The sequence below is a fragment of the Falco punctatus genome (genome assembly GCF_963210335.1).
Source record: "Falco punctatus genome assembly, chromosome: 11".
Taxonomy (NCBI): Eukaryota; Metazoa; Chordata; class Aves; order Falconiformes; family Falconidae; genus Falco; species Falco punctatus.
In genome coordinates this window covers 21,627,135-21,647,267 of record NC_137591.1, presented here as the reverse complement: position 1 = coordinate 21,647,267, position 20,133 = coordinate 21,627,135, and the positions used below count along the sequence as shown (strand labels likewise).

At 37.0% G+C, this 20,133-nt stretch overlaps 1 protein-coding gene across 1 annotated transcript in view; it reads right to left on the bottom strand.

Annotated features, from left to right (window-relative positions):
- LOC308071560 (reelin domain-containing protein 1-like) overlaps nt 1–20,133 on the bottom strand; it is a 47,094-nt gene that overhangs the window by 14,094 nt on the left and 12,867 nt on the right. Inside the window, exon 3 of the mRNA XM_080407164.1 lies at nt 280–19,904. Coding sequence (XP_080263290.1) covers nt 280–475 — 196 coding nt within the window. The 5' untranslated portion in view covers nt 476–19,904. The remainder of the gene's footprint in view (nt 1–279; nt 19,905–20,133) is intronic.

The following is a 20,133-nucleotide window of genomic DNA, read 5'->3' as shown; positions in this document are numbered from 1 at the left end:
AGCTGTCCCATTTCATTTTAATTTTGTCAAAGACTGTAACATAAAATTAAGATATATTTATTAGATAAGGAAAATAAAAAAAGAATATATTTTCAGTTACACAATATACACATATTAACATTTTAAAAAAGATTAATATCTCAGGTATAGATGAAAGAGTTTGAAATTGAAATTAAAAAATAAACTAAACTAGACTGAGACACAAATGGGGGAATTTTGGTGAAAACTGGTAATTCTGGGAGACACAGATAAAGGTTTTATGTCATTCAGATTATTTACCTTTGATTTCATTTCCTGGCTCAAAGTTATCAAAAGATACAGCAATAATATATGGTGGTGCAGATGACTGTGGTTCGGCTTCATAGTTTGGTAACAGAGAATCACAATCAATTGAGGTGTTTGTCTGTGGAAAACCAAGGATTCTGGGCAAAAATATCCCACAGAACAAAAAAACAAAGCAGGAGTGTCTTGTCATCTGTGGAACAAAAAGACAATATAGTTTATAGCAATTTCTTTTTAATAGTTATCATGTTTGACAAGTATTTGCTTTTCTCCAAGGTAGGAAACAGAATAAGCCTAGAAAGCTGGGCTTTCATCACATTCATCTGTTTGAAAGAAAATAAATTGAAATAAGATACCTATATACACTGACAGAATAGTGCAATAAATGACACAAATATTTCCATTTTAAAATATTGAATTATTAATGGAAGTTTAAATTCTCTGGTTACATGACAGCAATCCATTAACAGCCTCTTCTGCTGCATTATGGCTTTGGACTAGAAAAGGCTTGAAACAAGCTTCCTCATTATTGAGCTGACAGATTTAGCTCAGCTCCTTCATTATCCAAGAACTAAGACACAATCCTTAGTCTCTCAAACTGCTTTTTGTAGACATAACCACGGCAACCATGCTCTCTTTTGCCTGCTTGCCTACTCCCACTTCCAAGAGACAGCCAAGAAATCTATTGTTAAATGCACTAGAGAACTCTGACAAGTTTTTCAAAATACTTGTTTCCTGAAGGACTTAAAAGACTTCCACAAAGTCCTTTGGAACTTCTAAATGTAAAATATACTTAGTAAAAATACTAAGCTGTTAGTACATGCTTCCTATGGGTTAAGAATAAATTATACCCAGTACCGAAATTCATAAAAATAACTAACAGGCAGGACTGAAGTCCAGTCTTTAAGGACTGTCAGTGGAAAGTGTATTTTCTTTGAAATTTACTTGTAGTACTGACACCGGCAGCAAACTGTTTACAAGAAAGAACGGAAACATTTCCCAGTAGTAATCTCAGGTGTTTAATACCAGATTTTGTCCCATGTTCGAAGTCTAAGCATTTAACCATGGTGCCACATAATTTGTGGTCATTATATCTTAAGAATATCTCACTGTTTCAGTTACAAAAATGCTGATACAACTGTTAAACCACAAGAAGTATTTAATAATGCTGTTTTGCATGTTGTTTGCTACAGGATTACCTTATGGGATATGGAGGTATTTACTTGAGATTTTTTAAAGCATTTTAAACACAACGTGGGAGATATGTTCAATTTGTATCATCTACCTGTGCAGCTTAATTTGTGCATGAATGCTTAAGACCATTTGGGTTTGTATATGCTAAGGCAGTAAGTAGCAGAAGCATCTGCAAGCAGGGGAGCGAAACTTCAGAACGCAATTCCAAACACCCATGCACTTAACTCTGAACTTAAACGACTTTTTAAAAAGCCACTGAGTCAACAGATAATAAAGCAGGTCACTGTGAAGTGTTGAAAGATTTCCTATAGGAAGATGATGAAGCTTTGCACGGTGTCACAACCAGTAAGTGCAGCAACCAGGAAAGCTATATATGCACATTACTATGTCTTTAGAGCAGATGAAGACTATCCCTCCCAAAAGTCTCATGAAAATGTCACTTAAATGGGATCCTGGTAAGCATTATGTTTTGGTATCAGGATGCTGGGTGCGGTTATCCAATCTCTTGTGACAATTTTGACATGGCCCACCTCTAATTAAATTTTAAGTACAGCATGTAGGTGCTATTATATTAACAGATGTGGTAAACAGTGATTTAATAAGAACTGGTGTATGTGTTGTTGAAATCTTTGTCTGACTCATGGAGAGATGGAAAAAAAATCTGTTTCTAATTATATGTTCTGTTTCAAAGCAGAGTCCTTAGCACTAGTTCAGCTAGGATTGGAAAATTGTCTGGAGCTGCACTCTGCTACAAAAGAAAACCAGTCTGAAACGTCCTTTCCTCTTATTCTAGCTAGGAGAGAGCCAGAAACACAACCACAACAAGTTGAAACATGGTTGAGATGCCTTCTCTTTGCATCAGCTCTCCGATTTAATGCTTCCAGAGATATCCTAAGAGTCTCATCATCCCACTCTTTTAACTTCATTTTAGATGAGGAACAGAGATATTGGCATATTTACAAAATTCCAAGTCCAGACCTGAGACAAAAGCAGAAAATAATTTCCATGGTCCTTGAGCTCCAATACATACTCAACGCAATCAGGTTATCTTGCATCACAAATTTACCTTTTGTCCATGAAAAATGTCAAGAAATTAAAAATTTATAAAAGAGGAGCATAGGGAATTCTGGCAAATAAATATTACTTTCAAGCTTCTAAGTGGATATAATTATAAAAAATTAACTGTATCCTCAGTTCCTTCATCTGATAGATAATTTCTAATTCTTTCTTTTTATCACAGATGCAATCCCTTTTTCTTGTGAGCCTATGCAACCCTCATTTTTGCAGTACCTGAGCTGCTACGTTAAGAATCATCTTCCACGTTTAGTCTAATACAACTTCAGGCCAACAATTAAATCCCTGAGTGCTAGTTAGTTAGCTACTGCATTCAAAGTCTAGTGGACTCAAGAAGAGACACTTTGGCGGTTTGCTTCTCCAGAGCCTTGGGCAAACTTCTGAACAGAGACAAAAGTTGTTTTAAAAGCCTTTAAATATAGAGCATTTACTTAATATGATAAATACCCCTCCATAATTTGAAAAAAACAGTCCTGGCAGGTCCATCCTGCCAACAGTTTAAGACTCAGTTCTGAATACCCCTTTCTAATCCCATCCTTTATGAGTATTTTCCTCCTTTCTTTTCTCCTCCTAGATGCTCTTGATGAGCCACAGACTTACTCTTTAGCTTTTGAGAATAGATACCACCAGCTAGCGTGCACCCTGTCCACCGCATTCCCAACAACACACCTTATCAACAGAACGCTGATGTGTGGGCATCCTCTGGTCCCTCTATGGTCAGTGTGGAAGAGCTGGAGCCAGGAGCGCGGGTGCCCCAGCAAGATGAGAGAGAGGAGGCGGGAGGCTCAGCCAATCGGCAGCGGGGCGGGGAGCCGGCACAGCCAATCGGCGCCAGCCGTGCCTCTGCCGTGGAAATTAGGCCAGGGCAGGTGGGAGTCCCCTGCCCAGGTGGGGCGATGCCAGCACACGCTCCTCAGGGGTGAGTCATGCCCCCTCTGACCTCTAACTAGGCATCTGGGGTAGGCAAGGCTTCTGAAGGCTGATAGCCTAAACTAGGATGCTAACTACACAAAAGCCTTAGTAATATGCCATGAGCAGTTCTGGTAAAATATTCTCTGCTGGTCTGTGTAAGCTGACCTCAGAGTACTCTGCTGCTAGTTCTTCGCTTCTTTCTTACAGTTGGAAAGGACATGGAAAATTCCAATCATCGTAACACCACTGAGCATTTTCTCAGAGCAAAGAGTTGATGAGCGTCTTTTATCTCATGTACCTTGTGAGAAGGATATGAAGTTACTGCATCTGACCTGCATTAAAAAGTAAACATTTTTTTTCCTCTTCAGAAGCATTTTCACAAGGTGTCTGCTGAAGACTGGGAGAAGACCAAAAGCCGGATAACAGGTGGAATAGAATAGAATATTTTCAGTTGGAAGTGATCTACGATCATCTGTCTAGTCCAACTGCCTGACCACTTCAGGGCTGACCAAAAATTAAAGCATGTTATCAAGGGCACTGTCCGAATGTCTCTTAGACACTGACAGGCTTGGGGCACTAAACCCCTCTCTAGGAAATTTGTTCCTGTGTTTGACCACCCGCTTGATAAAGAAATGTTTCCTAATGTAACGTCTCCTAATGTCAAACCTAAACCTCTGGTGTTGATCTGAACCATCCCCACGTCCCAGTGAGAAGAGATCGGCACCTCCCTTTCCACTTCCCCTCCTCAGGAAGCTGTAGAAGCAATGAGGTTGCCCCTCAGCCTCCTTCTTTCAAAACCAGAGAAACCCAGACTCATTAGCTGCTCCTCATGGGACATTCCTCCCAGCCCTTTCACCTTCTCTGGTGCGCATTCAAGGACCTTAACAATATGACAGACATCTCTATTTAACCAGGCAATTCCAGAAAATCCACAAACCAAAGACTCTTCACAAGAAACTTCAACTTCTTGATGTCTGTGCATTTTAAATGAACTTAAAATTCAAAATGCTGTATTTTAAGAACATTATCTATTTTAAAGATTTTTAGTATTTAACTAACTGTATTCTCTTTCAGTTAATTACCTTTAATTAACAAGTCCATTTTTTTTATATTCTTCCATTGTGAAAGACATTACTTCCTATCTGCTACTATCCATCAGGGAAGAGATCACAATCTTCCTTCTCTTGCTGTACCACCAAACTTATCATTGATACCAATGTTATAAATAGCAGTGAAAATGCACGCTACACACCACAAATGCAACAGCGTACTGGCAACACGGTCAAAGAAATGACAGAGTAAAGGAATGTTAACTGATCACACTAGAAACACATAAACAAAGAGATGGCATCTCAGAAATATATTTATGCAAGACCTCCTTCACTACCAGCTAGGAGATACTGAGAGGTAACCATAGGGGTCAGAACTATTACTCCAGGCTACTCTGAGCAGCAATGAGTACTCCATGAATACTTGGTTTGACAGGCAGATATATAAATGTCAGGCAATGATTTGCTGTCATCTCAGTAATATTATGGTTATGAAGAAACATAGATAAACAATACGCTTATGTTGGTTGTAACACTAATAAAATACTATATTGAATAGGCTGGTGAAGACTCAGACCATTAGTTTACAATGTGAGAGTTGTAAACCTGCTGTCCCAGATCTTACACAACATATTGCTTGCGGTTTATTTCAAAGGAAAAGTATTTCCACTGAATCAAGCATAGGACACTGATTCAGTATTAGTTTACCTGTACTCCATAACTTCCAGTTTAAAAAAAGTCTTTTTCAGGGCTCCACACTTGCAAGGACACTTTTGAGATCATAAATTAAATACAAACTGAACTATTGGTAAATTCCTGACTCTGGTGAAACCATGATTACAAAGTTTGCTATGTACTGAAACTACTGTGCAAGTGCAGATCAGCTCCACACTGTATGCACATGGACTTCCCTGGTGCTTGGAACACCTTCAGTCTTAGCCACGGTTTGGGGGTTTTTGGGTCTCTGATTGTATGGCAGCCCACAAAGAGAGAGTTAGCTGGCCTTTCTTTAAAATAATCACATCAGTCTTGTGCCACCAAGGGTGAGTCAATTCATTTTAAGAACAAGCCAGGGAACATGGGAGAGAGGCCAGAGCACTGGAAGGAAAGGGATCCCTACTGGGCAGTGGGGGAAGGTTTTAAAGGGTACATGGTGGACACAGGGGACGTCAGCTACTCATCTAAGCAAAAGAGTATCTTCTTGAATAAAGGACTATAAACCCTGGCAGAGTTTTCTAGAAATATTTTGTTTTCACTAAAAGCTGTTTAAAGCAAATCAGACCAAGCAGCCTGTTTCCTTTTTCTTCACCAACGTTATGACCTTCAGCTGCCTTCATGACCCTCAACAGCCTTCAGCTTGGTCTCTGCGGCTTGTGAACCAAAGATTATTTTTGGTCTTGTAACTTAGATTGTAACTGGAAATGCTAGAAAGCATAACAACGCTTCAGCTAATGTCAACGTACATACACGAATAACAAGGTAAAAGATGTGAGGGTTATTTTTGTCACGGTCTGGTATCCTTACCTTTCCAGGATGCAGTAGTGATATACTGCTGAGTCTTGGACTTCACAGGAGAATTGGCAAACTATTTACTTAGATACCTCAGGTGTGCTGGGAGAATGATATGGTAAAACAGTAACCATTCCAAAATTATTTCAGAGAAAATGTGCTTAAGAAGTGGTCTTACAGATATGAAGAGGTGAGATTATAACCATATAAATCCTTTGTTGAGCACTCCAAACTGACTCTGTGAAACAATAAAAATGAATGGGAAGGCAGAGAACAAACACTATTTTCTAAAATTCTGACAAAGAAAACAATTATTACTGAACATCCTTGCCTGCTCTGAAGTGCCAGCTGCCTTCCCCAGCAATCCTAGTCCTTTTCTTTGTTTCCTCCTTGTTCAAAGAGGGAAGGCCAAAAAAAATTCCTATAAATGTTAAAAATAAAATTTGATTTTCTGACACCAACTTTGACAATTACAAGAAATTTCTGTAATATCCTGCACTTCATCTCCAAATGAAAGTGGTTTGCTGAGTGTACAGTATCAGTGCTAATAAGAGGTTGTTTGTACTGCTGCAATCCTACAGCATACTTTTTGTAACTTGAAAGTGCTATTTTGAAACACATTCTAGCCTAAATTGAGTGTTGAGGATTCTTAATAGGCTATGTAAATTGTATCATAATGACTTTATGAGGAGATACCAGTTATTTACTTTTCCACCAAACCCAGTATTTCTTCTGCCTTACACTAGTGTCAATATTTATATCCTATTTCCAAGGCCTTTATGTATTGCCCCATTTTTTATTTATAAGGGAACATTATACTTGCTATGTTCAATAATTATATTCTCTTCTTAAAAATACAACATATAATACAGTAGCATTACTGCTCAGAATAGCTCTAGTTATAACTAAGTATAATGTTGTTATTCAAAAAAGGATAGTACATTAAAATAGTACATTGTAAGAGCCAACTAAAATTTACATAGTACATTTTGCACTCTTAAGGAAATTAGAACACTAGATGTACTCTTGATAAGTGTGTAACTATTTGATAATTCAGCAAACCAGTAATTTATACATTTTTCCAGAAAAAAGAGATATGAAAATTATCCCTTCAGTCATATTAAAAATTTTCAACTCCTTATTGTCTTTAATATCTTGTCTTTGTTCATGTTAGCGCTTTTCTTGTCTGATTTAAACCTTGCCAGCATTAGTTTAAGTCTGGTCCTCTATAAATAACAATAATGGTCCACACCCCGAAAGTCCTAGTTAGATGATGTCACTGGAAGCCTTGCATGAGAATTAATAAACAAAACAAGAAAGGTTTGACTAGACTACAAAAGAATATAAAGGGAGTGATCAAATGAATTACTTCTACTAAACTTTTTTTTGCCACAGTAGAGATGAGGGTGAAAAAGGCTGTGCATAGCTTATCGATGCCACACACTTATGTGCTGCTCAGAAGAAACACCTGACATGAACAGCACATACGACAGCAATGACATATGAACATTGAGTAATCTTATCTCATGCATTGTGCAAGCTAACAAATAGTATTGTCCCTATGTGCTTTTAAGGTGAGTGCTTGGGTGTGGCTGCAGACATATGCAATACTTCATATAAGCCACGATTCTCTAGTGATTTACCAGACTCTATATTTGGATTTAAGTAAATGTAAACATCTGTTCATGGAATGGATGACAGTACAGAAGAGGGATACCACAACCAAGATATGCAGCCCAACAGAAAATGGGAGCCTTAATACTAACAATCAAAATTCATTGCTTTCACAGTCACAGAGAAGCTAAATGGTCTCTTACACATGCCTGAAAAATTCTCCCTGTATGTAATTTGTACCTATGGATCCAGAATACTTCAAACACAGTTGAAATGTATTTGTAAGCCCCTGTGGCCTAGAGGATGAATCTGTATAGTGGAGTTAATGCAATGCATATACATGTATGGCCCACTCATGAGTGAGCAGCTAGGGTTCAGTAATGTAAGTTTAGCTTTAGAGCTTTATCAACCCAACAGTACTGAGTCAAAAATACTGTAGCTACATAACACAAAACACTCATTGGTATAAACTCACTTTGCTGATGCACTCTCCTTCGCTCAAAGATTTTCACTGTTTAGCTAATTGAGTTTTGGCTAATTTGAGAGAAACATTGCTGCATGTCCATAAGTGATACTCGTGAAATCTGCACTAGCATGTGATCAGACAATGCACAGATCTGATATTAATAAGCATACAGCTGCAGCTTATAAGAGTTTCTTTCAATCTTCTAGACTAGGAGGGAGATGCTTACACTAGGACATTCCTTTGGACTTCAAAATGAACATAAACACTTGGGATCCACTTCTTTGAAACTGTAACAAGGAAATCTATTACTTATCTTTAAGTCAATCTATACAGGATGTTCCTAGGTAAGAGAATGTGAATGTAGTTTTGGGGTGTGTGTCTCAGGTTTCATCATTTACAGAAGCCAAAAAGCAGCCATCATTGAAAAAGGCTTTTTTTTTTTTTTTTGATAGGCAGGGAGGTTGTCTAATTTTGCCTAACAACATGTGCACAACTACTTGAATACAAGAGCATAAAGGAAGCAAAAGGAAGAGGGAAGGTATGATGGGCTCATGTGGTTTCTGATAATACCAGATAGCCAGTTAACATATTTTCCAGGACACGATCAACAAGGTATATGATATTGTACAGGTTTCCAGCAATAAATGATGACACTTCCACTGCATCTTTTCTATTTGTCTCTGAACACACCTTGCAAACAATAATGAAGCAATCCCCACAGCTCCTTGTGAAGCAGGGAAGTATTATTGTTTGTACCTAATTCTGCAGATGAGGAAAGCAAGTCACAGAGGGATTAAGTGACTCGGCCAAGGTCATACAGAAAGTCTGCTGCCACTCATGGTATGTGTCAGTCCTTGTCAGCACTCAGCGACACTCCCTGAAAAGTTCACTCAAGCCCTTTCTCTGTGTAGGCCAGCATCTTTAAGATTTCATAAGTATAATCTTCCACCCTAACCCTGACTGAAAGAAGAAACTTAATCAGCCCAGGTCAGAGTCAGGCTGAGCATGATCCCTAATTAATGGCTTTCCTGCTGTTTCATGTAGGTATCTTTGCTATCTCCAGGATTCTACTATATTTTCACATCTGCCAGGAATTCCTCCTAATGGACTCCTCTGATTTAAAACTACATCGATAGGCAGGATAATATTGCACAATTAGACCATACAATAAACACATGTAGTAATTATTTTCAACATATTTCTCTCAGAACACACAAAGGACACAGACCTCCAAATTTCTACTTCTGCATTTAAAACCCCCCACCTTCTTTCTACACACAGTATAAATCAGCTCAAAGTTTTATACAATTGTTGTCATACTATGTGTGTATATATATAACAGACAAATCACAAATAGCATGATACCTCCCTGTATAGACACTGTTATACTACAGATGGAAATCTCTAAGTATATAAACCTTATAGTAAAAAATAGTAAGTATAATCTTAAAAAATTAAAACAAACATGCTAAAGTATTTCACTTTTACAGTAACTTTCCAATCAAAGTCTCTGACATATTTTTATGTGTAAGCATTTATGTGATGCATTTCACATATTATTTCATTGCTTGTTTGCATATCAGTACAGTTAGCATACTTAGTTTGAGTGATAAAACTTAAGTGCACATCATGTCCCTTTCTTCTTGCCGGTAAAGCAGAAGCCTGAGCTTTGTCTTAGATCTTCAGTCACTCAAACCTTGTCTTAAGAAATTTCTTCATATCTTCCTCACTTTTATTTTTCCATTCCTGAATTTGAACAAACACTCTGAATCTCTTGTTTCAAAGCTCTATTTGCACTTAACAATGGAGTACTCTTTTTTTTTTTTTTTTTCTTTGTAACTGTGTAATAGTTTGTTAAATTATACACTGTGAAATTTCAAAAGACCCTGGTAGCACAAATACCCTTTTTGTAATTTAATTTACTTTTAACTTACATTATGTTTACTTCCATTTCATATGCATCTTAGGAGAGTCTTTCCACTGAATGCCAGTCTTTTTGTAGAACAACATAGCAGACAATAAATAGAGCTACCACGTCTGTGAAGTAAAAAAACAGTCAATGTGAATTTGGGAAGATTGTGGTTAACGTGTAAGAAGTTTGCTGTATTGGATGGGGAAAGAAAGAAACACTGCTCTTTTACCTGCACTCAACTGTACATTCAGAAACTGGACATAACTCATGCGTCAGCAAATAAATACGGACCTCTTCATATACACCAAAGGAATTAACATGGACATGGGCCACATAAGTGATTTGTGCCTTTTTCACACACTAGGAAAAAGAAAACACCAGCATCATTCCCTGTGACCCACACAGTAAACACTGCATTTGCTCAGTTTAAACAGAAATGCTGAGATTCAGCCATACACAAATCAGAAAGACCAAGAATGAATCAGTACGTTGAAGACTCAAGACCAGATTAACAGCTGTTTCTTCTATGCTGGTCATACAAGATTTATGGTGTTGCATCAAATTGCTGAAATTCCCCCTTCCCCTCCCTCAAATTCAGGTCTAGGATTCTTGCATTCTTTATAACCTGTCTACTTAAAAGCAACCCTATACCAATAATAGCTCAGTTCCTCCATTATATTAGTAGTAAAGCAGCAAAGCTGCTCTTGGTTTTTTTTCTTTTACTGATTCAGTAATCCACCTTTTCAGTTCACACATTAGCAGTGCTGCTCCAAAACCAGGAGTGCCTTTTGTTTGGGGTCAGAAAGAGTAATTTTATAAACAAAAGAACAGGCATGAGAGCTGGGGGAGCTGTCATCTATTCTTTGCTCTGTCACAAATTTCCTGTGTGACTGTAGCAATTAATCTCTATGTAACTCATCTAGAAAATGGGATAATGATATTTAACTATTTCATTGGGAGGCTTAATGGTTGTGAAATGTGCTGAGCTCCTTGGATGGAAGGAAGCTGCTGTCAGAGTAAACAGTAATAGCATGATTATGTTTGGTGGGAAGATTTTAGGAGAGTCACTTTGTAACATCAATATCACAATTCTGCATTACACAGAAATGCCTGGCTAATCAAGTGAGTCACTTACTGAGAAATTTGTTTTTTACTTCATTTGTGGTATCTGTGTGTACTGTCTGGACCCCAAAGTCAAGATAAATTGTTAACACCCAGCAGGTCTGCAGAAAAAGGTACCTTCTTTAGAGAAGGACACATCCTTTCTCTAGTCTTAGAATCTGACTGGAAGCATCAGCCTACAAAAAAGTTTACAAACACACCTACGGGCTTTGAAATCTGCTACAGACTAGTACATTCCACCATGTGACAGATCAGTCATAGACAGTGGCACACATATTAGTTCCTTGTTGATTTTTCCTCTGATATTCTAGAAAACAATGGGTCTTCAATTAATGTGTCTGGCATTCACATACTCTTAGATCAAAATGCAGCTACAGATTCTGAACGCACTTGCGAAAAGAAACCTAATTAATTCAGTCAGTGGGAACCACGAATGCTTAGAATCTCTAAAAAAGAACTACATAACCTTTTTAGGAACTTTTCTATGGATGTAGGTAACTAATGTTAGATACTCATACTTGCCAGTTCTAACTTCCCAAAGCCTCACTTCTCTCTAGTGTCCCATCCTCTCCCTCCTCATCAATATTTCCTGGGTTTGGTTTTTTTCAGGCTTGTATTCTTTTAATTGAGAAGAGGACATGACATCAAATACTCTTCTATACTGATTTTGATCAGCATGAAGTGAAAAATTGTCATGACTACCTCCTACAACCTCAAACAACTCATACTGACAGAATGACTGGTAACTTATTTTTGGGCAACAACTTGAAACTGTTGTTCCTGCTTCCACCATAGCAATCCTCATTTCATTTGTGATAACGAATTAATACTGGTCACCTAAATTCTCTGTGATGTTTTAGTGCTGGTTAAATGTCAATGAACGTGGTTTTTTCCTCTTCAAATTAAAAGGTCACCTGAAGTGAATGTATGTTTATATATACCATTTGTAAATACTTAATACCCCACTACTGATACCTTTAAAAATTCTTGATATCCACAGCCAGTACTTTGACTACAGGAAATAACAAGCCACCTTTTTCTTTGAAAAAGGAAATAAGCATTCACTTTTACCAAATGTATATTACTAAACACCAAGGAATTAGGACAGTGTTATGTAATAGAGAAAACAGTATATAAGAGGCAGAGAAAGCTCTTCTAGTATCACTGGCTACAGAACACATCCTCAAAGGTAAGGCATGGCTTTCACGGGATTACTAGGAATGTTATTACAATCAGCAGAAATAAAGTCTTTCAATGGTAGCGGACTAGAAACTGTAGCATTGTTCCTATCTAATCCATTCAATTCACAATGCTTTAGAAATGTAAATTAATTTTCTCTAGGAAATGTTATCAGTCCACAGGAGATTCATATTTCAAAAAAAAATATGAAATCTTGGAGTAAACATTAAGTTCACATGTTTTTGTGTCAAACACACAGCAACTAGCTAGCTAACCAGTTTTTAAGATTCCATTACACCATTCTGGAGCCTTTCCACAGCAACTCAGATGAATAAGGATCCTCTCACACCCAAGTCACATTTCATGGTTTCATACATTTAAAGATCAGGAGATTCCACAACATCACACTAGTGCCTACTGAACTGCTATATTGTTGGAAAGTGAGCAATTCTAAGTGGAGGCAAAATATGTCATTTGATTTGTAGGTAGCTGCACCTTTGAGTTCCATCACCAAATGACTTGATTCACATCAACCCAAGTAAAACAAAAGACCAATTATGATATGTAAGTGGCCAAAACTCATATAGTGGAAAAATTTACCATTTACTATAGCAATTTTCAAAAACTCAATCACAAATTAGTGTTGAAATAGGACAAGTATTTCATGGGTATTTAATGGGTGACACAGGACAACTGCGGTTGCTGCTGCTTGACAGTATCTGAATAATGCAAATTCTGTATAGCAGCAGTACATTAAGTAGATGACAAATTATGAATTATTATGTTAAGTTACAAATTAGATGTAGGAATACCTGAATGGACTGCTCCTGTTCTCTTACCGTTCTGTTTTCTGCCTGTTTCTGTACTCTGGTAAGCCTTTGCAACAAGAGTAATTTTAATATATATGTCTTCTAAAGTGCTCAATACAGGCTCTTGCAGGACAAACCACACCAGATATACTACAGCAGACAGCACTTAACCTCTGAAAACTCTTGGATTAACTTTACTCCAAACTTTAAATCAAGCAGGATTCACCTGATTTGCCGAATGCTGAAAAATACATGTACTGTGACAAGGCCTACCCAACACCTAAAAGTGATCATCCACTAAAGCCGGGGCTTTTCTAGTATATACTCTATTTTATACTCTAGAATCTGTGCTTTTAAAATTAAATTGGGACATGTAAGTTCCAAATATTTGCTTTCAGCAAAAGGAATGCAGTAACTACACTATATAAGCTGACATCACTGACAGGTCTGTACAAATCTACACTTGCTTGTAACACCACCGAGATTTACAGCTGAGAACGAGCCCTACTTTTAACTCTGAAGGCAGTGTCTGCCAGCAGGACCTAACACTCAGTGGAGAAAAATGTGAGCTTGGCATGACTAAGGTAGGCATTAGAAGATGTACAGCTGGAAGTGGATAAACTGGAATGGGCAAGGTCGAGAGTATTAAAATTTGGCCTATTTCCTCTACAGAAATGCTCACTGAAGGATTGTACAGGGACAAGGTACCATACAGTTGGTATGTAAAAAACAGTAAAAATAAACCACTCCTCAAAAAAAGTCTTAGGAAGAAGAATGTGTATGACATGTTCATGTAATTTAGGAATTTAAAAAATTTAGGAAAATGTGAAGAGGTATTTAAAACACTAAAGTAAGAGCTACAGATTACTTATTTCCCCCTGAATCTTGCTATATGGGTAGAAAAAAAGGATATAACATTGTGTATCATGCCCAGCCCATTCTCAAACTCCCCTGTCAATTCTCTTTCCATCTAATCTGAACTGTGTGAAATTATAAAGGACATACCATACCACTCGGCTACAGAAACTGCTGTGCCAAGCCTGCAGAGCTTTTAAATCGCACAGTCTCTTGTACCTTGCTAAGAAGGTAGGAGCATATAATGGATGAAATGAGAAAAGTAAAAGAGGAGAGAAGAGGAGCCAGCAAAGCATGTCCTCCACTGGACTGAGTCCCCAAAGAAAGAATTGTAAATAGCACGGAATTTCCAGTTTAACATTTTCAAAGCTTCAAGTCTGAGTGACTCTAAAGTAGCTCTAAAGACTGAGAAGAATACTAACCACTACCTTCAAACGCAGCTGTTTCCCACTCAGCTTTTGGTAAGAGCAATGAGCGGTCTTTGAAAGTCATAAGCTTTCTATTTTTCCCCCATATAAACCCTCCATACAGACAGTTACAAGAGCAAGTCATAGAAAACCAACAAAATGATCAATAGCCTAGCTACCCTCTGAATGAAATCTGCTCCTTTTTCCAGTATCAATATTAAATGTTTAATGGGTAACTACAGGAAGTTTATAATTTCAGAGCATAAAAATTAACTTTCATTATAATTCATATTCGTAATGTATAGTGTTAATAAGTTTAGAGTAGAAAAATTAACTTCCTTTATAATTCATGTAGAGTAAACCTCAAATTGTAATGTTTATGTGGTTACCTGCAAGGTACCTAAAATTTTATACATTTATAATTTATACTTTGAAAGTATTTAAGTGTCTTTTAATTGTAGAGAGCCACTTTGTTAGAAGGGTGCAACCCAAAGCTTCAAGGGCTGACACCGACCTTTACGGCGATGACTTGAAGCCCTGGGGAACTGGGATGTCCCTTAATTTATTATGATACTGGCTGAGACACACCACAACATTTTCTGACCTCTTGGTTAATGGTAACCTTGTTTCTCATTCTCTCACTACAGAAACACAAGCTAGTTCAGATATGCACGTTCCTCAGTATGCTGTAGCAGCTTCACGCAAATTAAGTGGAAAGCAGAAAAAAAAAATTAAAAGAAAATCTGGGAAAATTCATTTGGAGGCACCCAACTGATAAGGTTTTGCCAAAAATAGTAATTTAAAAAATATCAATTTTTATTCGAGCAACACAGAATTGTCAGTTCTTGTGACTCAGTAACAAATTTCTTTAGGGCCAGAAGAAAAGTGATTGCATAAGAATATCAGCTTCCTTTTTTTGCTCTAGTTCTGATAAAAAAAAAATATGTAAACATCATCTGTATTTTAAATACGGAGAAAAGTTATTTTTATTTTTCAAACCTCATAGTTTTGTATGGTTGGATTTGTAATCCTGGATCTAATCTTAGTGGTTTTGCTTTTCTAGCTAAAGGGAGACTCTCCTGCTGTAGAACTCCCACACACCAAAAATGAGACTGGACGAAAATGCAGTCATTCCCTTGGTTTGGCTTAGGATGTTAGCCATGATACAGCTATTGATCTGCAGTGCTGCTTGTGGAAATTACAAATTGGACTTCTTGTACATGGTTGAGAGAGACCTTTCACACCATTAAATAATGATTTATTAGAATTGCTAATACATTTAAGATATGCTAATAATAGTAAATTAGAGTGGTACTTTCCACTTACCACTAAAACAGGAAGCGTATGTTTGAATGCTTTCAAGACACAAACTTCTAAGTAAGTTCTTATTTTAATCAAAGACTTTTTGACCCACTTCTTGTATATCAGAAATCTTGTGAAATAAAGCTTTTTAAACATTTGGGTAATACAAGACCCAGATACACAGGCTGCAGTATTGCTAAGCTAGACATTTTTTACTACAGTGAAAAGTCTGGAACAGGGTGCAACCGTGAGTTGATTTTTGCAGCGTGGGAGCAGGTTTAGTCCTCACAGGTCTAAAGAAATACTTGTCCAGTATGACCGTGATTTGCTATCTAAGCAAACACAAATGGTGGATAACAACTGAGATAGTCTTCAAAATCAGAAAAAGACAAAAAGATGGGAGATGGATGAAAACTACATCTATGTAAGTCTCAGTCTCCAATATTTAACAACCACAGCAACCCAGAAAGTAGAATGGAAAGTGTAGCATTAGTGGCACTCCAATTCCAACTAGCCACAGTTATTTAGAGAGAATATAGAAAGAGGAGGGAGGGATTTATGAGAGAGCTGAGGGAGTGCTCTGTGTTTCACCATATCCTGTTTTGAACAGTTTCATCAGGGTTACCCTACAATTAATTTCAGGAACAGATCTTGCAGCACCCTAAGGATATCTGCTCTTCCTTGGCTCCGTACTCCAGAAGCTCACGCTGAACTGATGATACTTCCAGACCACAAACTTCTCCCAAGTTCATCACTGGTAAATAAAGCAAAGCATTTGCTGCATTCCAAAGTTCTAGATGATAGCAGTAGTCTTGAATTGAACTGCTGGGGAGTCGGTAACACACCTTAGAAACCTGAGTTACTTCCTACTTAATGACATATGACGTATTGATATTATTTTGGAGCTTAGAGTGAGAAAAAAATAAATTTATTAAGAAATTGTTTGCTTGACACATAGAAAGTCATTGGATCCTACCAAACTGAAGTGCTAATGAAGAATGAAAATTAAAAACATATGAGGTCTAATGTAATTTTCATTAACAAGACTAAAGCTCAAACTATCTGTAAAGCATGTTCAGCATATCAGAAAGTCTAGGAGCGAATTCGTAAGTACAGAATCTACAGCTATTTCTTAAAATATTTTTTCCTAACAAAACTATTTGTACAAAATAATAAAAGGTTGAATTGAATGTGAGAGAAAATTAATCATTAACTGAGCTGAAGTTTTAAGCAGCTGTTTTTTTCTGGTACTGGATAAAACCAGGTTCCTAAAAATGAAGCTTGGGAACTAGTAACAGCAATGTCACTGATAGTACCAGCAATGGTAATTATCCTCTCCACTTGCAAGCATATCAAATGATACCTAGTGTTACGAAAATAGGAGGGTGTCTGCTTCAATCTATCTGCTAATCTAGATGAAGGACCCTTCTTTGCTCAGAAATAATGGGACAGGAGAGGTGTGGATACACTTATATATGCAAAGACAACTGTTTACTTATGTGGCCTAGGAAACAAGAAGTTAGGTGTGACAGGCTTGAGCAATGACTATTATCATTTCTGCAGATAGCTTGCTACACTGAAATCGGTCCTGTGAAAATTATTTCCAAGAGCTTGATTGGGTGGCGTTGCATCATAACTCCATTTTCAATTTTATGCCCAGACCATTTTTGCAGTTTCAGAAGTAGAATTCATCCCAAAGCACTTGGCAGTTCTATGAGGACAGTAAATGTACTCTAAGAAAATGATGAGGAAGAACACAGATGACACAGTAAGAGGCAGGTGGCACTGATCAGTGGCATTGCACATGGTATTATTGTGTACTAATAAATCATGAGAAGTCTGATGCATACCAATATCTGAACATGGTTAGACCGGAACTGAAAGTAACAGTAATTGTTTCATCTTCATTTATTCATCATTTTTGAAGCAGCAGAAGAAAAAACTTGCCGAGTAGCTCAACTAATTAATGTATATAGATGAAGATTTCTCAATGACTTGGAATGAGAGCTACTTTCACAGTTTAGGCACAAGTACATCTTAATGTAGCTGAGATTTATTATTGCTGACAGTCAATAATTACCTTATATCCTCAGCTTGTGAGCTACTTCTACACTACCCAATGGAACATTTTTATGCAAGAAATCATATACTAACACTATGACAGATTTTTAAAACTCATGTATAAAATGGTCAGTTAGGAAATACAACTTTAGTCTGTATTTTCACCAAGCTTTCATAACCCAAACATAGCTCAAACTATAATTAATTTCTTTAAGTAATTACTGTTGGATTACTTCTAGAATTTCTGATGCTCAGAACTATGTATAAGATTACAGGATCTGACTTAACAATTTAAAAAAATGACATCTAAATGATCACCTGTATGACAGTGCATATCTTGTCATATAAATGCAGCAACTGGAACCACAGAACAAAGAATAACTGAGGAAAATGTTTTGGTTATGGCCTTCTTTCTCAGAGAAGCATTCCATTCTTACCACAATAACAATGACTTTTTAGAAAAAAAAAATAGAAACAAAATAACAATTACAACAGAGTAAGCCAAGAAGGACGGCATCCAGAAAAATTCTGCTCATACATTAGAGATTTTGGGAACAATGCTATGATTGTTACCTGGTTACTTCTGATAAATCAGTTATACTAGCTTCAGTTGATTACAAATAAACAATCACCAGTAGAATCTTTAGCATTCTAAATCAAGGTGATTCATAAAGGTGTACCCACTCCTAAAAGCATCAGTAGCTTAATTTGGGCTTAATTAAATAACAATTTAGTAAAGAGCTATTGATAACTGCGGCAGAAAGAATGTGAACATGATTACAAAAAAACCCACTCCTTTTCTCTCTTGTCCTGAGAAGTCCCAAAGAAGTTGAAGAATTTACCTGAAAACTGACAAAATCTCCCTTTCGATCTAGTCTGCCTGCCTTAGATGTGATAAAGGAGATATGTTTCATAGGTTCAACTGTAGATTAGAAAGTCCAAATACCAAAGACTGAGGAAAAACATTTGGTTTTCTGTCCACAAACCCCAAAAATGTGTCGCTGTCAAGTAATACTTCTGACATATCAGGAAGGAATCAGAATTCTAAGTGTGAGTTAAATAATTTTTGGTTGTAATCTATTTTCACATTTTGTGTAGATGTAAATGACTTCTCAAATATTTTAGTCTGGAAGTTGCTTCATTCATTGATTGAAAATAGCTTGACTTTGGTGACTTAGACACAGAATGAAAGGTTTCTCTCATGTTTCTTTGCAGAAGGCTATTGATGATCTGCAGTGAGTGGGTAATGTGGAAGTGCTGCATGTACCTACTGGGCTAAATTCTGACTACGCTGGCTAATTTAAAGTGGTTTTAATTTCACCAGATAATGAATTAACATTTTCAAGCACTTAGACTCTTGAATTTTGTATTAATAAAAATAGACCAGTTAAATAAATAAAAAATTATGTTTGCAAACAGAAGTAATAAGCTTACTGGAGCAAGGGTTATGACTGCTTATATGATCATACTCAACGCTTAAGAACACCTTGGGGCTTCTAGATATTGCCTTAATACATATATATTCATATCCTGATTGGAACTTGGCAGGCAGAAGAGAAGCCCACAAAAAACCTGTTTAACTATGTCCTTTCTCTGTAGAATCAGATGATTATTTAAAATTATTTTTAATTTAATTTATTTTTTAAAAATTAAATTATAATTAAATTAATTTAAAATTAAAAATTAAATAACATTTAAAGTAAATTAAATTTAAAAATAATTGAAAAATTTAATATTCAAAGGTCTTCTCCAGATGTGCCAGGTCTGCGATGTGTGTCTTGGCACCCAGAACTTGTCAGTCTATCAGAGTCTAGAGTTCCAAAGATGTTCCCTGACTGTTTCCCAAGCCCTTCCTTTCACTCTGCATAGCAGTGAGATGCCACCGCAGGATGTGTTCTCATGACGCTAAGTCACCAGGGCTGCACTGAGTTTTCACTTTCAAAGACAGAAGCAGGTGAGGCCCCACTCCCTCAGTAGCTAACACGATAGGGAATACTCAGGTTACAATTTCTGTTCAGTACTCTTCAAAATGTTTTCATTAGGAACTTGGAATCTACTACAAGGAAAAAAACAACTTACTTTCTATAGTTTGCTCCCCAGAACTGGAACATTGTCCTCCATTTTGTTTCAAAACACTAAGCATGCCTGGAATCATATCTGAAATAGAAGTGCGGTATATTTAGCATTGCTACATTTTCAGGCACATCTATGCTCACCAATCTGCAAGTGTTTGAGGTACAGTCTGTTAACGCCTACCAACATCACCCTCACAGTGCCCACCAACTCATGCTCAAAACAAAAGCACATGGCTTCTGTTTGGCATTCCTATTGTATGGCAATGGATAGGAGTGCAGTAATGGACAAAATTTGTAACAGATAAAGCCTC